At 37.4% G+C, this 21,554-nt stretch overlaps 1 protein-coding gene across 4 annotated transcripts in view; it reads left to right on the forward strand.

Moving 5' to 3' along the window:
* The window catches only part of Nebl (nebulette), a 170,690-nt gene that overhangs the window by 62,396 nt on the left and 86,740 nt on the right, over nucleotides 1-21,554 (forward strand). For all 4 annotated transcript variants that reach the window (XM_013515481.1, XM_013515484.1, XM_013515482.1 and 1 more), the window contains 3 exons: nucleotides 5,489-5,599; nucleotides 15,223-15,324; nucleotides 16,427-16,528. In XM_013515481.1, the coding sequence (XP_013370935.1) occupies nucleotides 5,489-5,599; nucleotides 15,223-15,324; nucleotides 16,427-16,528 (315 nt within the window). The remainder of the gene's footprint in view (nucleotides 1-5,488; nucleotides 5,600-15,222; nucleotides 15,325-16,426; nucleotides 16,529-21,554) is intronic.

Consider the following 21,554-nt stretch of genomic DNA (forward strand, 5'->3'; position numbering starts at 1 on the left):
CATATGGTCCCTAAGCGGAGGACATGTCAATAACTTTTTTAAAGTAAAGAGTTGAATTTGGGACCTGCACTCAGCAGCCCATCTGTTAGACAAGCAGATCCTGAAATCCCTGTTCTGTGGCACATGATTTCACACAGGATCCTTCAGGCTACCCGCAGGAGCCACCATTAGTGGAGCTGGCAGTTTTGGTGATTCTTGATTGCAGACAAACTTAAGAGTGGTCATTACATAAACTCATTCTGAATCCAAAGGAGTATAGGGGTCATTAATTCCTTTATAGTATACTGACATCTAAGTATTCCTAATGTATTTAAGCTCTTGCATTTCTTAAAACAGAATTTCAGAGTAGTTGTTGCTTCCTAGCTCATTGCTTTCTTCATAGCATAATCTGAGTTTTAATTTTTGTTGCTTTATTTGTCTATCACTTGGCTCCTTAAGCTACGTGAATGAGAGCAGGGACCTCAGCTGTCTTGTTCTCTGCTCTACTCCTGTACCTAGAACAGTCCCAGGTACTTGGGGATATTCAGTAAATATTATAAAATAGATTTTGTTGGATTTTAAGATTGGTACCTGTGTGCAGTATGTAATATTTGCATGTCTTGTGTGGAGTTGCGTGTACATAACTTGTCTTAACTCTTTCGTTCATCCTCTTTCCTTCCTCTCCTCCTTCCCTCCCTCTCTTGACCTCCCTCCTTCCCCTTGGAGAAAGATCTGTCTCCTTCCTTCCTGTTATCTATCTTTTATTTTGCTCTTCATTTATATTTTGGGTTTCTCATGTAAGAGAAGCCATGTGATATATAAGCTTGTGTGTCAGATGGTATTTAGACCCAACGGAGTACTACTTTAACATAAGAAAGATCAGCTTGAGTCATTCGTAGGAAAATGAATGCACCTGGAGAGACTGTAATGATTTTTCTTTAGGGTATGCTTCTCTTTGCAGAGTTTGTGTTCTTTATGCTGCGTTGTAGGTTAGTTAGAATAATAAACACATAGAAGTAGTGACTATCTATCAGGTTCTGTTCTATGCACGTCACAGGTATTTATTCCAGTTAGTCCTCACAGTCACCCCCAACGTATTCCAATTTTACAGTTGTGGAATCTGAAGCACAGAGTTTTAAGTAACTTTTCCAACGTTACAAAGCCAGGAATTGGCAGAGCCAGCCCACGAACATGGGTAGTCTGGCTCCAGAGCCTGAGTTTTTAATCACACACCACTTCACATTTCCCTTCCATTTCTACCCCTCTTTTTCTTATTAAGCAATTTTACTTTTTCTCCAGAATCTTTTTACTTTGAAGTAGAGGATACCTCAACAATTATAACATGGCCTAAAAATCAAGTACTCTTAAAAATACTGAGCATACTTATTCTTTGCAGAATATCTTTAAGTATTTCGCTATTGCAAATTTAAACATCCACTGTGTACCCAGTTTGGCAATAAGCTAATCTCAGCTATGCAACATGAAGCTAAAAATACAAGATGTCAAAGTTCTGCATGGCTATGACCCATGTGCCCTTTACTTGTTCTGCCATCTGGTCATCAAGGTACTTGCTGGTGATACCAGATACTTTATAAAGCACAAAACTGCAGCACAACGTTTGATATGGGGCAAGCAACAATCATTCATTCCATAAAGACAGAAAAGGAAAAACGAGGCCGTTTATGCTTTTATGTGTACGTGGGAAGGTAACATTTTCAGATAGTCACATCTTCATTTCTTTGGACACATACAATTTTTCTCATCTTTGAATAGCACACATGGTCTGCAGTGTACACATACTTGCAATGTGACATTTAATATGCAAGATAATCCATATTGGATATTTTGGGATTTTCCTACTGCTTTTGGTCAGAACAGGTTCTCACGGTGTTAACGTGTGTCACCCTACAATTGAACCGGCATCACTGGGGAGGATGTGTCTATACTCCTGATTAGTGATGGTTTCCACTGGGATGAATTTCTGAACTTGTCAGGAAGAAAAAACGGATTTGGAATAAAGTGTCTGTCTCAAAGATTTGCATAATTGCAATGATATTTCTTTAGGTTTACATGGATCAATTTTGTTATTGTTGAGAGTGTGTTTCTCTGAGTATATCTCTGATACGAGGCAGGGAAACAGAAGAACTATTTCTGAGTGTTGGTGATAGTTAAACAACTGAACTTCTACTGTGTCCAGCTAGTGTGAGATTTATGGTGATGTAATTCAAAGTGTCAGAGGAATTCTGCAACTTAATGGCATTCTGGGTTTTAATGAAAAGTCTGAGACTTTTGACAAACAATTGTCATAAAATCAACTTCTGTATATCTTTAGATGCTTATATTCAAGCTAGTGTGAAAAAGTAAAACTATTTGGATTTATACTTACAGAAGATTACAGATAGGAAAAATATCTTTGAAAAAAAGAGGGAAAGAGAATCATGGAGTTTTATTAGCTACTCCCTATTAAAAATTTTTATGAACAAAGATCCCAAGGAAACCTGGAAATGGAATGAAACGTGTGCCAGGAGTGGCGGGATCTCTTTCAGTGGAACTGTTTCAGGCAAAGGCTGACTAATCCTGTGTCACAGAAGTAGTGAGGCCGTGCAGGCCTCTGGACTGAGCAGCTTATTTATGACTTATAGGAGCCAAAGGGTCCTAATTTGGAGTTCAAAGACATCTGTGCTGTGGGATTAAAAGCACATGTACCTATGTAGAATTATAAAATACACTAGAAGGTAAGCATGTACAGGTATCATATGTACCTATGTGGATATGAGGTATAAAAACCTTCTAGAAGATAAAATGTGTATGATAGATGTATATATTACTTATATAAACATATATATTTATATAAGTATATGATTATTACAAGTACTCTTCATTCTTTAGGTGTCTAAAATCATGCCAATCTGAATTCTTGACGTGTGAAGAAAATAATTTGAATCTAGAGAAATACCATATAATAATGACAAATCCTAAGAAATCAAAATTATTGGAAAATTTATTAGCTTGCCATTATTTCCATTAGCTATTTTAAGGAAGAAAATTAATATAATGAATTAAAGTTCAGCTGCCTCCAGTTTGATGCAATCTCAATTCTAAGTGGTACTTAGTAGCAGCTATAAATGAAATGACTATTTAAAGCGGCAAGTAGAAAATTATGTAGTCTTTTTAAGAAAGTGCTTTTGAAAATTAAACTTTGTGAGTCACTGTTTCTATGATAACCCACAAAGTGATCAGCTGCTTTGGTTATGTTTATAAAACCACAAGTGTAATAGTTGGTTTAAAATACAAAACACACCAGGCAACCATCAAAAAGGAGACCAGGATGTACTAGCATTCTTAATTTAAAAGCAGGAAGAACTCTCATAAAGATTTTTCTTTGGGTTTATGGGCTTGGCCACCCATTAAGCTCCTGCTCTCCTCCTCAGAGTTATAATCCAAAGTGTAATGGAAATGAGGTAATGGACTTCTTAAGTTCTTAAAGGTTTTCCTGGTTAACATTACTCATTGATGAAAGTGTAAAGACGTATTCATCAGAATTAGGTGTCTTGATGGAGTAAGTTGATGGATAGACTAACAAGACATATTATACCTGGAATAATGTGAGGTGTTTCATTTGAGGCCTGGTAACCAACCAGATACACAGAATTGGATCTGGGAATCTGGCTAGGAAGGACTGACTATGACTTGATTGCATTATTATAATTGACTAAAATCTCATTGTATCCATCAAAGGGAAAATGCTATGACCTGTCAATGCATTCCTAGCAGGTGGTGGAGGCTGACCTGGATTAAAGGAAATGATGCAGATTAAGTCAGAACATTGTAGGCACCTTTGGAAAGGGATGGACAGATGGGGGTTTGGATTATAAAAGAAGTGGTATGATCAGGAGTTCAGCCCCTTCATCGTGCAGACAGTCTGGGGGAATAGGATTCGTGATGGCCTGGAAAATCTGTACTGTGAACTTGGCTCTTTCTCTATGGTCAGATAAATGCAGCTGTTGGGTAGACTGGGGTTTGAAAAAGGAAGAACATTCAAACTGTAGAGACTGTCATATCCCAAGCTGAGTTCTCTTGCAATAGAGATTTTAAAGAAAAGGAACAGGAGAGGGGATTTAAGCATCCGTGGCTGTACTAGATGACTGGTTTTAGATGGTAAGATTTGATGACTTTATTATAAAAATTAGTTTCATAATCATCACTTCAGCCCTTTAAATTGGTATATTACCTAAGCTAAATGGACGGTTAATTCTGTTTATAAAAGCCAACATGGAGTGTTAGGTTTATGAGAATATTGAATAAACTCATTTATTCATCCATTCACTAAGCATTTATTGCATTTCTACTGTGTGTCATTCACTGTGACAGGCACAGGATATTAAAAGATGTGTAAGATAGAGCTCTCGAGGAGCTCATTTTGGTGAAGAATTCCTCCTTAAGTCTAACTATTTTTTTTTCAATGAAAGTTAGACCCGTTTTTGTTCTTAGTGAAGACTGTTCTAGTTTTTCTTTTTAAACTGCCTTTATTATGATGAGTAATTCCAACTGTACTTCATATACTTTTATTCTTAACCTCTTAGTGTACGTAAAAATTAATTTTGCCTTTCCATCCTTTATGGGCTACTGTTTTATTCCCACTCATTCAGTTATTCATTCAGTTACTTAGCAGATATTCATTGATGCTAATTTTTTGCAAGACAGTAATTGTGGACCCTGAGGATTGAGGGAGTCAGACAGTTATGTTCTAGTAAGGGTAGACAGATAATAAGGGATTCTGCAAACATTAAAGAAAAGAATGAAAAATTGTGGAGGAAATAAATCGGATAATTGTATAAATTGAGAGTAAAAACTTGATTGTTGTCTTTTGGATCTTTAATTTCCCACTCTGTTGCTGAGTTTGGTTATATCTACTTTGGTATCTTTCTCGTGCCCCTGCCTCAGCCCAGTGCGGAAGAAATTTACCACGGTGGTAATGGATGGGATTGGTGTGATGTTCAGATTCCCGACAGAGGATAAAGCTTAACATACCTGCGAAGTTTGCTAGCTTATTATATTTTCTCCCAAAGGTTTGACCATTAAATGAGGTTTACATATATGATAGCTGTGCCTATGTAGTATCAGAGCTTTTCACTTAAAAATAAACTATCGTCTTTGGCCTGGTCAGTTGTTTTCTCAAGATTTAAACCTTGAACATTTATAACCGTGAAAGTTTTCAGATGTGGAAGATTTCTCAAAACTGCACATAAAGATTTCAGCTAGATGAATAAAAATGGAAGTTTCATCTTCTGGTCAAGGACATTTTCAATTAAACAAAGAGTTAAAAATATAAATCTAAACTGAAGCACTAAAATGAGACCCTTATGTATATTATCTTAATGTGGAGATTCAGACAAATGTAACTATGGAGGCATTTCAATCTATGAAATCTTAGCAAAACATTGAAGATTAACAGGTATCGATTTTCTATGCCACTAAAAGGAGAGAATAATTGTATGTGTGTTTTAAGGTCGCCTATAAACAGAAACACGATGCTGCCAGAGGACTCTCAGATTATGCCCGGATGAAGGAGCCGCCTGAGATCAAACACGCCATGGAGGTCACTAAACACCAAAGTGATGTAAGAAAGCTTATTTCTCACAATTTTCTGGAAAATTGTAGTTAATATAGCTCCAGGCTTTTGATTATTTTGTTGAAATTTAAATATGACACTCTATCCCAAAACAACTTTAGGGTTCATCGGTGCAAAGGGCCTGTGAATTATTCTGATGATTGGAAACCTAGTGGAATGTTTTTTGAAATTGTCAAAATTGAAAATTTTGCTTTGAAGAAGATAAATATGGATTCTTTGACCCATCAGGTTATTAGTGTTTTCAGAGCTTCTTTGATTTGATGCTAAGGCCCATGGTCCCCAGGCTAGAATAGCAGAAAAAACATCAGCAATTGGCGATTCAAGAGGGATCATTCAAACATGAGCTGGGCTGCGTCCCAGTAAGACCATTTGAAATATAAATGCATCAGATGCCTGATAGCTGAGTTAGAAGCAAAAAACCAAGAGGGAGAGGATAAACTGTAGAACACAGATTTCTTCTTTGGTTACAGGTTCCCTGCCCCATCAGACTTCCAGGGCATTTGCTCAATTACCACCCCTATCCTGTTGGTCTAGGAGAATAATTCGTCCTTGAATTAATAGTGGAAGCTTGTCTGCCTCCTCTGAAAAGAATTCTCTGATTTCCAAAAGAGATGTAGGAAGTCTTGGTCAAGTTCTTGGTGGGTTAGAACCAGTTCAAAGTGCTTGTTCCACCTGGGCGAGCAATTCCCCTTTTGGAAAAGTTTGTGTTGTATCTTTTCCACCTCACACAGAATCTGTCTCATTCCTTAGTCCTCTTCCTGAAGGACTTTGCGAACTCTGAGCCTCCCAGGCTCAGGTTCTGCAGGGTCCTTCTGCAGGCTGACAACAGTGATTTGGTATTAAGTTGCAGTAGGTTGATGTTTAAGTAAAAACGAGAGTGAGGCTTGACATTCTAACCCAAATGTACACATCTGCCCATACCAAAGCACTTCTCTGGGATGAGTTAAGATTGACAGGAGTTGAAGAAGCTACGTGTCTGCAATTATTAAGCAGGGTTATTATTGTAAGGGGAGGCTTTGTAAGAACTGTTTGCTTACAGAATGACTATAATAATCATAATAACCACCACTTACCCGGCTCAGTCATGCGCCAGGCATCGTGCCAAGACTTTGATCATTTCCAATTTTCACAAAAACCCTGTACTGATTCCCATTTTGTAAGACGAAGAAATCAAACTCCCAAGTTCACTCTTTCTGTTGTACACCATTGACTCCTTTCTCCAAGTCACTGGCAATTAGTCAAGATTTTAAATAAAATTTTAAAAAGGAAGAAAGAGCATTCTGAGTCATCATCAGAGTTCAAATGTACGACAGGAAAGAATAGCCCAGACATCCTCAGTTCCCACTCTTCTGGTGCCAAAGAGAACTTGAATTCATAGGAAAGGCCCAAGGGTGAGGAGGTAGGCTAGGGGATGGGTGGGGGAGGGGAGAGGGAGGGGGCTGGGAGGGGCTGGTGTCCCACAGATCCCCGGGCGGCCCTTTCTAACTCTATCAGTCAATGAAATTCAAATACAGAAGTTCCTTATAGAACTGGGCTTATTATTTTAACTCTGCCTTTTCTTTTAAAAGGTCTTTGATTGAGGGATTGAGGGAATAGAGTATACAGCCCTTTTCTCCTCCATTCAACACTGTGTACTTATGGGAGAAGATGTGTTTACTTATACCCCTCTGCCACTTGCTCAACCTTTACATGCAAAGTTTGTACGTGTAATAGTATTTAGAAAGTGTTTAAGACTATTTACTCAGATTTAAAGTGAGAATGATATTTGTATTCTACCTGTGGAGTAGCTGATATTCCTCCAGAGTCAGGCCACTTAGAATAATACATTCATTGTCCCTACCATATGAAATTTAAGCATAGAGTTTGAAAGCTACAAGGAAAGCTAGTATGGACATTCTTGGTTCAGTTGGTCGAGCTACAGAATTTTCACAAAAGGCACACAAAACCCTGTCTCCCATAAAACTTCAGCCCAATGAAATCCAGGGTAGAGACTTTACTAGTAGAATTACTCTTTTGTAATGTGAAATATCTCTTTGCACTTGGCTATAAATGGCTTAAAATTAAAATGTGCCATCATATGTGAATTTGATTAACTTAGAAACAATGAAAGTCAACATCTTTGCTTTTTATCTTCTTTCTTTCTTTCTTTCTTTCTTTCTTTCTTTCTTTCTTTCTTTCTTTCTTTCTTTTTCTCCTTTTATGCAGTACTGGGGATTGAATTCAGAGCCTTCACACTCACCACATTCCCAATTCCCAGCTTTTTAAAAATTTTTATTTTTATTAATTTGGGACAGGGTTTCACTACGTCAAAAAGTTGCCCCAGCGGGGGTTAGCCTCACAACCCTCCTGCTTCAGCCTCTCAGAGTGTGCTTTATTTTTGGTCTTTTTGAGACAAGGTTTCACTGTGCAGTTCAGGCTGGCCTTGAACTCATTTTATAGCCCAGACTGGCCTTGAACTCACAGCAATCCACCTGCCTCAGCCTCCTGAGTGCTGGGATTACTGACCTGCACCACCATGCCCAGCTTAGAGTGTGCTTCTTATCTTTATTGTGTGTTCAACAAATAAAGTCACCTTTCAAACATCTGTTAGTGAACCAAGAAATTAGGATCACTGTTGTTCAGAGCTTTTCATTTCTGCCACATTCTTGGTCATACCTTTTATTAGAATGGTCATGAGGGAGCCAGTGTTTTTTGTTCATATTCTTTCTCTCCCTTATACCTTTAAGAATGTGAATATGTAGAACAGGATGGGAGAGAGGATGCTTTTCAGCTGCCCAGCTGAATTTTCACCTCTGAGAAGCCAAGAGTTGACAGGTGAAGAATAACCTGGAGGGACAAGTCTCTTGTGTCACTATAAAATTCAGTGATCACAGAAAAGAAAAGAATATATTTCTTCAGAATGTCTTCCACTGCAGCATATATTTTAAGCATGATTAAATGCTTACTTTGCCAAATTATGTGAATGACCTCGGACAAGTTAATATTTCTGAATGTCAGTTTTCACATCTGTAAAACAGGGACAATAGTATTTACTCCCCGCCTAAGTTCCCTCACAGAGTAAATGAATAATATATGCAAAGGGCTCCATAGAAGAACTGCTTCATAGAATGGTAGGCCCGCTTGCTTGTGCTCCAGTTTTTATAGGGTGACTTGAGAGTTAAAGGTGATATCATAGTTAATTTCAAACAATTGAAAGAAATTTATAGAAGGGCCAAATCAATATGAAATTAGTTATGAAACATGTAGGTCAGAAGGGCATATATAAAAGGTTTTGGTGGCTATTTTGTTGATACTATCATCACAAAATGATTAAACACAGCCAAACTAGATCTTCTATATCTTAAGGGATGCACCCTTGCCAAAATTTTCTAATGTAATTAGAGAAACTGGAAGTATTGTCCTGTACCTTTCCCCTAAACTTGGGCTTGAAATGAAAACCTCAGTTACATTATTATTTCTAATCAGTCTTATCAGAGACATGAAGCCCAATAGTTCTGAAGTGAGTCCAACAAATCCTAAACTTCCATCTTGAGTTTTATAAGTCGTGTGGTCTATACAGACTTGGGATGAAATTGGAATGATAAACTTTTCCCTAACTCCACACTGGTAATCAGTTCAGTGTGCATTAAAAAGAAATATTCAGCATGGGAAACAAGAGGCTTAATGTTCTTTTCAAGAATGATGTATATATACCATCTTAAAATTAATAAAAACTTATCAGTAGACAAATTTCTGATCCATCAGAAAGTGAAAAAGCTTAAAGATAAATCAGTAAAATGATACTGGAAAAACAGTTATGGCTCTGTGTGTCATTTCCCAATGTGAGGTACAATATCAGTGCTTTAGGATTTAGTATTAAAGATAGATATATCAATGATTTTTTCATCTCTTCCCAAGATGGCAGTAAAATTAAATGGCAATAAAATTAAATGATAAATAAGAAAACTTTTATGAACTCTAAAATGGAGTATAACCAATGACAATAGCAATATTGATAAATTGCTCTAGTCTTAATTCCATATTTTCCTCTATCTTTTAGTAGGTTGAAAAATTTTCTGAATGCTGAATAGTATCAGGTCCTACATTAACTGATAATTTAAAAGGTTTGTGTTCTCTTGTAGAAAATAATGTTCATATAAGTATAACTAAGATAATTAAGTTATTGCTCTGTGGAAGAACATTTGCTTATCATGAGACACTGGGTTCCATCTTCAGCACTTCCAGATAAAAGGGATGAGGTTCCCAAATATAAACTGTGATCTATCCTATCTAGTTTTTTTTTCTCACCAAGAATCACTTCAAAATTCACCAGAGCAACAAAGGGATTGGTTCTGGGCCAATGCCTTGGTTTCCTCTAGGGTCCGCTTGTGCATGCTGCGCTTGGTCTACGGGTGTCTGACTGTGGCAGCTTTCATGGAGGTTGTCATTCCTCACCCCCAATCTTCTTGCCTCCAGGTGATGGTCTTTCACTTTCCAGTCTGTGGAGGCCTCACCTTTTTCTAATTTATTAACTCCCCTACCATGGAGTCTCAAATCACCTTTGAATAAATATAAAAAGCTTACTGGAAGATCATTGCGAGTCCTCTGACGGAGAACTTGGAAAGTAAAGGCATACTTTTAAAATCTCATAAGAGTTCCTTTTACTGGCCAAGTCTAACTCATAATGATTTAAGGAAGGGCGTATGGAGAATGTAGCTGTAGCCTTGGAAGCGAGTGTTGATGGAACCCCGTTGCACACAGACCATCCAGGGCAACAGGGTGGGGTGAGGAGTTCATGAATGTATGTGCTCAAAGGACGTGGTGCCTGGCACATCGAACAGGCTGCATGAACGAAGGAAACGTGCAAAAGACACAGCTGTTATGCAACAGAGGCTGAAAGAGTTTGAGGAGAGAACAAGACTGGCTTAAAAGAACAGCAAGAAATAGAAGCCAAGGGCAGAGGTGAACATGATGAGATAAGGAAGGAACTCAAAGATAGATTTTGATGGAATACAGTTCTTTATTTGAACAAATTGGACATCACAGGAAGATATGAAATAAGGAGCTCTCTAGAGCTAGTGTCAGGAATCCATCTCAGGTGAGCTCAAGTTAAAAAGGAAAGTTGATAGGTTTGTGTACAGTCCCCCCTGAGTATCTATGAGAGATCGGTCCTAGGACATTTGTGGATACCCAAATCTGTAGATGCCTAAGTGTTTTATTAAAAAGAGGTACAGTATTTGCATAGAATCTGTCTATATCCTTCCATATATTTAAAATCATCTCTAGATTATTTATATCTAAATGCTATATAAATAGTTGGTATGCTATATTATCTAGGGGATAATGACAGGAAGACAGTTTATATACATTCAATATACATGCAGTTTTCTTTTTAAAATATTTTCACTGTATACTTGGTTGAATCCTATATGCAGAATCCATGGACATGGAGGCCCAACTATACTTAGAAAAAACTCCTTTCAGGCATCCCTAGATCCAGAACCTTTATGTTGTCACAAGGAATCCTTTGAAGGATGCTGACCTCCTTGTGTGGCTTCTGTTTGGATGGCATAAATCACATAGCAACCCCATCGATAGGAAGGTAGGCTTCTTTCAAGATCCCTGATCACATGGAATGAACAGGAAGCAGTTTCCAAGTAAAAAAATACTAGGAAAAAATTAGTGTACATGTGTTTCACAAAGGAATGATTTAGGAAAATGGCCCATATATATGGAGAAGGGCAAAGAAATAAACCCAGTGGGAAAAAGAAGGCAAAAAGCAGACATCCAATATTTCAAATAACAATTGTAGGTAATTGTAGGTATTCCTATGAGAATCACTGTTTGCAGAGAAGATTGTATATCTTCACCTACTGTTAAAAAGATCAAACTGATCATCATTACACTGAGTACAAGATAAATGTATAATAATTACTTTTTTTCCATGGTCCAGGGGATTGAACCCAAGGCCTTCACACTGAATTACAACTATAGCCCCTTTCAGTTTTGAGACAGGACCTTGCTAAGTTGCTATCTGGGCTTGGACTTGAGCTGCTAGCCTCCCAGAGTGCTAGGATTACAGGCACGTGCCGCCAGGCCTGGCTAATAACTACTGTCTTTGTTGAAAGGTGCAGATTTAGAAAAATAGAGGAATGTGTTGTCTTCTTCCAGGAAGAGACGAAAACAATCTCGATGTACCATTTTTTCCCTAAGTCATTTTAGAGGAGTAATGCGATGCCCGTGGATGTTACATTTGTTTCCTTGTGGAATTTGCTAAAATCCTTCTGCTGTTCATAACCAAGACTAAATAGTTAAAAATGAAAAATACATTTGAAATAGGAGAGTAATAAGGGAACTTGGTTTAATAGATACTACGGTCATTTGAAAAGAACATCTTTAAGAGTGAATCATACTTAATATGGTACGCAATAGTCTAACTGGAAAATATTTTAAAAATATTATTACTGTAGTTTCTTTTCCTGCTCCCTTCCCCTTTCTGATTTCCTCCTTCTCCTCCTTTCTTTCTTCTTTCCTTCTCCTCCTCCTTTCTTGTCTGTGCCTGAGGATAGAGCAAGGAAGCAAACATTACAGAAAATGATGTCCTGTCAACTACTGGCCATCAAGTTAGCACCCATTCTGGGTTGAATCGCTTCCTTTCTCCCTCCTTAGTTTCATCAGCATTCTAGAGATTACCATATTGCCATGATAAGACTGAAGAATAGAAATCAGTTCACTGTTCCAGTATGGTTAGGATCGAGGGCTTGGATTGGTGGGGGAAACACACACACACACACACACACACACACACACACACACACTCTCTCTCTCTCTCTCTCTCTCTCTCTCTCTGTCTCTCTCTGTCTCTCTCTGTCTCTCTTTCTCTTTCTCTGTCTCTGTCTCTCTCTCTCTCTCTCGCCTTTAACCCTCTCTTCTGCAACATAACACTCTGATTCTTCCTGTGTTCTAATGCCATGAACAAACACAGGTTGCAGACATTTCAGAAGTGTTCCCTTAACCCTCACAAGGGTGCAGGAAGTTAGGTGCAGGAACATGAGCACGCTACTTAGGATGCCATGTGCCGTACCAAGTCTGTTGAGACGTCCTGTGGAGAGTGAAGTCAGGAGCTCTCTCCTCTTGTCTGTCCTTCATCGCAAGCCTCCTCTCCCGTGGAACATCCCCAGATAGTGGCGTTCTGGAAGATCTCACTGGCGATTGGTTCCTGCGCTTTTCTCCTGGGCGGCTCTGTGGTATCCTCTTGTTTGAATGCGCAGCTTATGTCAATCTTAATATTTGTTTTGAGTCACATATGCTGGCCTCTAATTTGCAATTTACATGGATGATGGGGCCCTATTCAGAGTCCTGCTCCTGCAGCCTTTGTGCCGTTCACCTCCCTTCACACAGTCATTAGGTTGAACAGCATATAATTAGGTAACCCGTGTAAAGCGGAGATTTCTGAAAGGTTGCAGTTCTTTTCAAAAAGTAAAGGTTTCCATTTTTACTCTTATTCTTTTCTAAACAAAAAGACATCCCCCCCACCCATGGTTTTCATATGAATGCAGTAAGTTAGACACAGTTAGTCCTGGAGGTGGGTAATAATTTCAGTTTGTTTTCACCTGAGAACTGATTTTTGTTTACACAGCTTGTGTTTAACTCACTGTCGGCTGAGACCAAGTTGCTGTCACTGGTAGATGAATGCGTTGCTTTTTGAAGCCAATGAAATTGGCCCATTTTGAAATCCTCGAAGACTTAAAATTCACCAAAGAAAATAATTCACTTTCCAGATTATTTTCATGTTTCTTTTCTACCTGTGTGCACAAAGCCTACCTGAAACTACTTGTTAAGGCAAAGCCTATGAAAATATAAATACTGATGAAAACAGGTATTTTTGCTGAAATTGTACTAATTGTGTTTGAGATGTATTCGGTTGTCAGACAGATTCATGATTATAAATGTGGCTTAAAAATTGTCTTGGTGGGAAGGCAGATGCAAGCTTATAAAAGAGTAAACAAAAGTGTACATTAATGTTTCATTGAAATAAAATAATACATAGGAAACCTGGAAACCTATCAAAGTATTAATGCCTTACCATTTCTTTACACCTGATAGCTATTTTGAAAGGAGGAAGAAAGTGGGAATTTTTTTTTTTTAAACTCTACCATGTTGAAAGGAAAATAAAAAGATAAATAAATATTACCTAGAACACTGGTTTGTTGTGATCAAGTGGGCGATTAAAATCAGATTCTTAGCTGGTTGTGGGGCACATGTCTGTAATCCTAGGTGCTCAGGGTCCGAGGTAGGAGGATTATAAGTTCAAGGCCAGCTTGGGCAACTTAGCAAGACCCTGTCTCAAAATAAAACAATTTGAAAAAGGAGCAGGGATGTAACAGTGGTAGAGTGCCTCTGAATACCATCTCCAATATGGGAAAAAATCAGATTCCTGGTCTCATTTACTGAAATTCTGTTCCAGAGGAGTATGGATGATGCTTAGAAGTCTAAATTTTTAATAAGTAGACCAAATGGTGCTATTGCAGAATATTTACAGGCAACACTGGAAGACCCAGTTTGTACGAAAGGTGATTAATCACACACTTTGTGCAGGTATCCAGTGGTTCATATTTCTGTGTTCTCCCTATATCTGAAAACAATGAAGATGGCTTTTTAAAATGGTCATTCCCATCCATACATCCTGCTTTATAACTTTAACATAATACATTATGATAGGAAAGTCAGACAGACTGATGATTTTGCTGGATAGAACTACATCTGGCAATCACTGGTTTAGGACTGATTTCAAGAACTAGAGAAGTGAACAGATGGGTGAGCTGTTGGCCACCAGACATTCTATCAGTTTAATTCTGGTTTCTCCTCCCACTTGTCATTCAACTTAATATAAACAGACAACATGATCTAAAAGACTTTCCATTTGCCAAAACGTATATATTTTCCCCTTTAAATCTCTACTTTCCATCCTTTGGCTTGGTTGTATCTAACATGCATTCAGAGAGGGGAATAATCCTTAATATAATTTGCTTTTATTTTGGGTGGGCCAAGTCATGGAAATCATATGCATTAGACAGTAAAGCTATTGGTGCCCATGACTCGGTCTCTCAGGCATAAATGTTTGAAGAGTCCAGTTGAGAAAGAGAAAAGAATGTAGCTGAGAGAGGACCTTGCAGAGCTTCAGTGCTTCTCCTCCTCAAAGGAAATGATCTTCAGTATTTGTGAGCTTGGCTTAATCTGCATCCACTGGGGTTCAGAATGTGTGCAGGGCAAGCTGAAGTGTTTGATTAGAATGTTCTCCATGTGAGTAGAAGCATACACACTTAGAAATGAATGCACGCTAATGGAGAGGTGTATGCAAAATCCTTTAAGGCTAGTTTTGTGCTTCATCCTTGTATTTCTTAGGTAGTATAAATTAGTTTTAAAGGTGTTAATGTTAGTGAGCTATACATATAGTATAAAGAGTTAATATATCAAAATGAATGTTGGACTTCAAAACATAATAAAGCAACTTAACATTAGTAGGCTCTTTAAGCTTGTATGACAAGGAGAAATAATGTTATGGACATGAAGGTTAGTAGTGACATGAAATTATTCATTTTTTCTTCAATCTAAACTGTCTCTTTGATCAGATTTCTTATAGGAAAGGTGTACAAGACACCCACTCATACACAGCAGAGCTCGACAGGCCGGATATCAAGAAGGCAACACAGATCTCCAAGATCATAAGCAATGTAATTTGTCTTTCTTAATCTTGTGCAGAAATGATGTTTTTTATTGTTGTAAGAGAGAAGGCACTGCTTTGGTAGTTTGATAGTTAGTAAGTATAATTAATTTATTTGAATTAATGACATCTCAGGTTTTCCCTGAATTATCCATTAGATTATATGAATTATGTGGGTATATGCAGAAATGGCCCAAGCTTCATGTGACTATGGCTAGTGATGCACTTTTAGAAGAGTTAAGTAATGTTTAGATATAAGATCACATTCAGATGTCTCAGCCTAAAGGCCAAAGTTGTAAGTCTTTGGGGCCCATGTAATTTCTCACCTCATTCTGTTCCGAAGAACTTTGCTTGGACTTGTTCCCATCTTGCTGCTATTAATTGTGTTGATTCTCCTCCAGCAACTCACCTTTGTACGTTTCCTATGTGGCATGGCTGTTTTTATCTTTCCTAACATACACTCCTTACTTAATGCCATTTTATTTAAGCATACCCAAAGTCCTGGTAAAAATGATGATTTTACTTAAACTAAATATTGGAATAATATAGGGTATACCTACTTTAAAAATCGGTAATTATAAAACTCAAGCGTATATTAATCAAAGTGATCAGACCACTTCTTGGGAACAAATAAAACTCCTAGTGCCACCCATATGAAGTATACAGGGTTCAATTATCTGGAAATTTCCCCTAACATCTGTTTCTCTCAGTCTGTAAGTAAATATGGAGATGACAATGACTGGATACTTAAGGCTCAGTGTTATTATTTTACCATAAAAAGTCACGTTTATTTATTTATTTATTTATTTATGTTTTGTTTTTTTTTTTTGTTTGTTTGTTTTGTTTTTTTTCCGGTACTGGGAATCAAACTCACAACCTTGCACTTGCCAGGCAGGCACTGTGCCGCTGAGCTAAATCCCCAGCCCCCAGTCACGTTTATTTAAATAGCTGCAATATCAAACAAATTCCCATTTTAGCAGTCATTATTTTATTATTTGATTTGTCATAAGGAATATTTTTAATGGGATAAGAGTATTTTATTTAGACTAATGTTACTGTAATTCCTCATTGGAAAGTAGGATTACTTAATAATTTCTTATTATTCATTGTAGGCAGAGTACAAGAAAGGGCAAGGAATAATGAATAAAGAGCCTGCTGTAATTGGAAGACCAGATTTTGAACATGCCGTGGAAGCTTCTAAACTTTTTAGTCAAGTAAGACTCTCAAGTGATAATTCCACAATGACTGTATTCAGAGATTCTGTTTCTTGGAACACAGAAAAATATTTCATTTTAGATGATATCTTTACTTGCAAGAATAAACAGAGATAATGTTTCTGAAACCATTTCAGATAGGCTTGCAATAATTACAAATTTCAGTAAAGGAAAAAAAAATCAGTCTAATTTTCAGCCTATAACAAAGTTTTCTTTTCTCCGGGCTCAAATCTGAACCTGTTTCAGTGAGTTTGGTGATGATGTCACATTTCTGAGAATTTCCAGAAGTCAATAACAGTTACACTAAATACTTATGTCCCTATTTATGCATATGCAAAAATATACACATACACTTCAAACTTAGTAATAAAAGTAGTTTCTCAATTTTCAGTTATTTTGTTCAGAAAATAAAACAGTAGTGGTAAAAATGAAGAAAACTTCAGCGTCTTATTAAAAAGCATAAAATAAGTTCTGAAAAAATTATAGGGACCCAAAGAGTATAGAAGTTAAGGGTCTCAATAGATAAAAATTTCAGTTCTCTAAAATTATCATATGAATGTTATGCAATTTCAATTACTATTCAACAGAGTTTTTTTAAGTTGGATTAGTGATCTTATAGTTTGTATGGAAAGGAATCACTGAAGAACAGCCTTTATAAGTATGAAAATGGAGATCAGTGAAGGAGAATTTAAATTATGAGTTACCATAAGATAATCTAAAACCATTGAAATCAAATCCATATGGGACTGGTATAGTGAGAGGTAAAATAACCAATGGGATAGGACGGAGTCCTGAAATTCACTCCAATATTATAAGAATTTAATGTGTGATAAAGTATTGACTCAGAGGGAGAAAGTTATATTAGTTCATAAATGGTGCTGACATAAGCAATTATCCATCATGGTAAAATAAAAATTGGGGTTGGGGTCTTGAACTTTATGCAAAAATGAATTCCAGGTGAATTAAAAACATGAAGGCAAACAACAAAATAATTTTAAAATGTTAAAAACATTGACAAACTCTGCACATACCACACGGGGAAACAGAGTTGGGCTTGAATAAGACTGAAGAGTGAGAAAATGTAAAAGAATAGTAAGACACACTGATCACATAAAAATTAAAACCTGTTTCAGTGGAAAAGGTAACATTGCAGAGTCAGCAGTGTGATCAAATGGTACCTTTTATACATTTATAGTATTTTCAGTTTTGAAATGATCCATTTCTCATATTGCAAAGGCCTTAGGTGAATTACATTACAAAATAGAGAGATGTGAATGCTAAAAGATAAAATCTGACTTGAAGAATATCAGCGAAGTCCTGAATAAAGGAAGGAGGGATGTACTGTGCTCTTGGCTTAGAGTCCTGGTGTTCAGTATTGTAAGAATGTTAGTTCTTCCTAAGTTAAGCTTGAAAACTCCATGTAATTCCACCTAGAATCCAAACAGGCTCGCAAAAAGAAGAATAAAATGAAATATTTGAATAAATTAAATAGTAAGGTAGTGTTTATGCTGAGAAAAGAAAGTTTGAGAACATTTTTTAAAATATAAAAAGTAGACAGTGATCTTCGAATATATGGAAAAGTGTTTATAGTACATATGGTAAAACTGCACACACACACACACACACACACATATATGTATGTATATCTCATAAATTCTTTAAAGTATAAACAAAAAAGACTGATAGCCCAGAAAAAAAGTGGAAAATGAGGTGCACAGACATTTCACAAAAGAACAAACATAAATGGCCACTAAATATGTCAAAAAGCTGCTCAAATTAATCAGCATGAAAGGAAATGCCAACTAAATGGAGAGGGAAATGTCATTTGTACCCATCAGCATTCTTTCTCTTGTTAGCATGGGAGAGAAGGACACAGCGTTAGGAAAGGTTTTGTGTAGGAGTAGCTCTGCGCTAGGCTGTTTTAAAGAGAAAGCGAGCTCTACTCAAGGTAAAATGCCCAGTAAAGGAGAATTCCAACAGTAGTGGCTCTAGGCAGAGGATATGGGTTGTGAACATAAATGGATTTGCGAGGAGTTTTGATGAGAAATGGGTCAGGTCAGTGCTCTATTGATTTGGACTGTGGCCATTACTTTAAAGAGTAGAGATCAGCCACATTCACTGTATTTTCAATCATATCTCATGAAAGAACATGTCCAGAACTGCTTCGGAAAGTGGTAAGAACAATGAGACAAGTGTGTTTGAAGTGAGGGGATGAATTTTCAGGGAGATTGACAGGCCCGTGTCTTTTATAGTAGTGACATTTTAAAGAATTTAAGCACTCTCTGTAATCTGTGGTTATACCTCATACATATGGTAACTTTATTTTTGCTATACTAAAATGTTTATCAAATTTACCATGTTAACCATTGAAAGTTCAGCAGTATTAAGCACATTCCTAATGTTGTATTCCCATCACCATGCTGTATCTGGAGGGCTCTTTTTATGCTGTAAGAGTGAAACTCTATCCCTACTGCATGATAACTCCCTAGTCCCATGCTTTCTAAAATAATATGTGCCATGAAAGAAATGGAAAAAGAGACCGTGACTTCCAAATGTTAATTATGGTGGACATTTTAAAGTTAAATTCCAAGAACAACTTATCACACTTTAAACTGTAGTCTCTCAGTTAGACTTCACTTTTAGGTAAAAAAAACAGGTAGTTACTTCACTGAAAATTATGAGCAAGGAAAAGCTGTGCAGACGTTGTCACTCCAGGGAGGTTAATGTAGCCAAACTGTAGAAAGTCTAGCCTTTCGAGAGGCAGGAGTCGCCAAGGCCAGCTGGGCTTGCTGTGATATGATCACACGTGAAGTGATTGGCCCCTAAAATCTCGCTATCTGTGGGGATGGAGATGAAACAAGATAAGGGATAGGTAGGAGGGGCAGAAATGAGCGACTCCTGAATGTAACTGTGTCTCCCACTAATAGCTTTGTAGTTTACGAGGCACTTTTACCTGTAAAACAGCATTGTGACTCAGGAGGCTGCTGATGTACAAGGTTGGGGATGCTGTTGGATACACTCTCATTAAAGGGCCAGGGGGCACCGTGATTCCAAGCTCTTTGTGTTCCAGATAATGTTTATGGAAGAAATGGGAGGTCTCAGCCACCCAGCCTAGCTCCCTGACTTCTTACAAATCCACGCTCTTCTGAGAGGGAAGGCTTCCCATCAGTTATAGAGCAGATTGGGGAGAAGTAGTCTGTTTTTCTTTAGAGGTTAAGGAAATGGGCTCTGGAGTGAGGTCACTTGGGTCAGATTCTGGGGTTCTGTTGCTTGCTCACAGAGTGACCTTGGACAAATTACTTAATTTCTCTATCTTCAGCCCCTCATGTGTAAATGAGGTTGACACCAATAGTATCTACTTCTCAGGATCACTGCTGTGAGTACTCAGAAATGGTGCTTGGCCCATGGATTGTGGAACTTCAAAAGAATCAGTTTATTCTGAGTGCTCAGAGAGTTTCCTGTTTCATTTTCCAGATGAATTTATACACAGCAGGGAACAAGAACAGGCACACAGGCTGAGCCTGTAGTCTTACATTCATTCTTTCCCCATCCTCTTTGAAAGTCCTTGGAAGAACAATTAGACAGTTGAATTTTTATTTTCACTTTTCAAATTTTCTCTGCAAAAATCCTACTACTTGGTCTCTGTTTGGGTTTTTAGGTAGTTTTTCTTTTAATTTCAGCAACTGAGTGATCAGATGCTTAGGCAGGTTATAATTTGTGAGTTGCACTGTATCTATCACCTTGATTTCTTTATGAAATTCTTACTGATCTTATGGTGCAGAAATTCACCAGAAAAGGAAAACCTGGGCAGATGGATAAACAGAAGCCCTGGAATGACCTCTGTATATTTTCTTTCTATTGTCAGGTGTCTTACCTTGAGATAAAGGCAAAAAGTATAGTTTCTTATTTTCATTGACAACTTTGAGGACTGTGTATTCTCCAGATACCTAAATGAATGACAAAGGCACATGAATACATAGAAGGGGAAATGATTCAGGAATTCAGTAAGCAGGGAAGTAGAGCAGGGGATGGAGAGTCAGGAAGCAGGAAGAAAAGTACAATATAGCACAAAAAGAACCCTGAGAGGCCAGGCCCTGATGAGGCGGTGGTGGCCATGGCCCCTGGTGATAAGATATGCTTGATGAGAGGTAACTCAGAGAACCAGCTGGCAAGTTGGCTTATGTTTTACCTGTAAATTGAGCTCTGGGATTTTACTCATAAAAGCTCATGGAAACACATGCCAAACCCTTCTTGTGTCAGCTCTTACAATAGTTTTGCTCTCATGATTGTAAACTTTTCCTTTCTAAATTTGGAAGACACATAAAATTTTGGTCAAGTCATTAAAAATAATCAGTAAAAAAATAAACCCGAAGTCTCATGTGCAGAAGACAAAGAGATTGGCTTATAGTAATAACTGCTAAAGCTATCAACTTAAAACAACTCTCAGGATGATTAGTATATTCATATAGCATATGAACTTTTTACTTGATATTTACATGAATGAATGAATACTTTGTTTAGTCTTATAATAGCAAAAGAGCCTATATGCAGTACTGTGGTACCTCAGTTCATAACATTTCTCTTGGTGAGCAATTTGGTTCACAAACAGAAGCAATTGGCAAAATTCCTTTTTTGTTTGTGAATTCTGCATTGGGTGGCAAACATGACCATGGCCATCTTTCCCACAGAAATACGCATGTGGCCATCTTTTCCAGAATCATGGGATGAATGAAGTTCATGCACTGAGGCACCACTGTATTTTATAATTAATATTTGTGACAGCAGACATTACATTTGTTCTTTTGATAAACCTAAAAATTACACTGTGGACTGCTATAAAAATTGAGCAATATATATTGTCCTTAAATTGTAAAAGGTATTCATTGGTTTGGGGAATCTCCTATTGTCCCTTCCTGCCGCCACTCTGCCAACCTCTTTATATCCAAAATATCACTTAAATGTCTGATTTTCTGATGTAGATTGTATCTCCACTCTTCTGAGTTCTCTGTCCTTTTCCTATATGTTC

Source organism: Chinchilla lanigera, unplaced genomic scaffold (genome assembly GCF_000276665.1).
Source record: "Chinchilla lanigera isolate Chin_1 unplaced genomic scaffold, ChiLan1.0 scaffold00028, whole genome shotgun sequence".
NCBI lineage: Eukaryota > Metazoa > Chordata > Mammalia > Rodentia > Chinchillidae > Chinchilla > Chinchilla lanigera.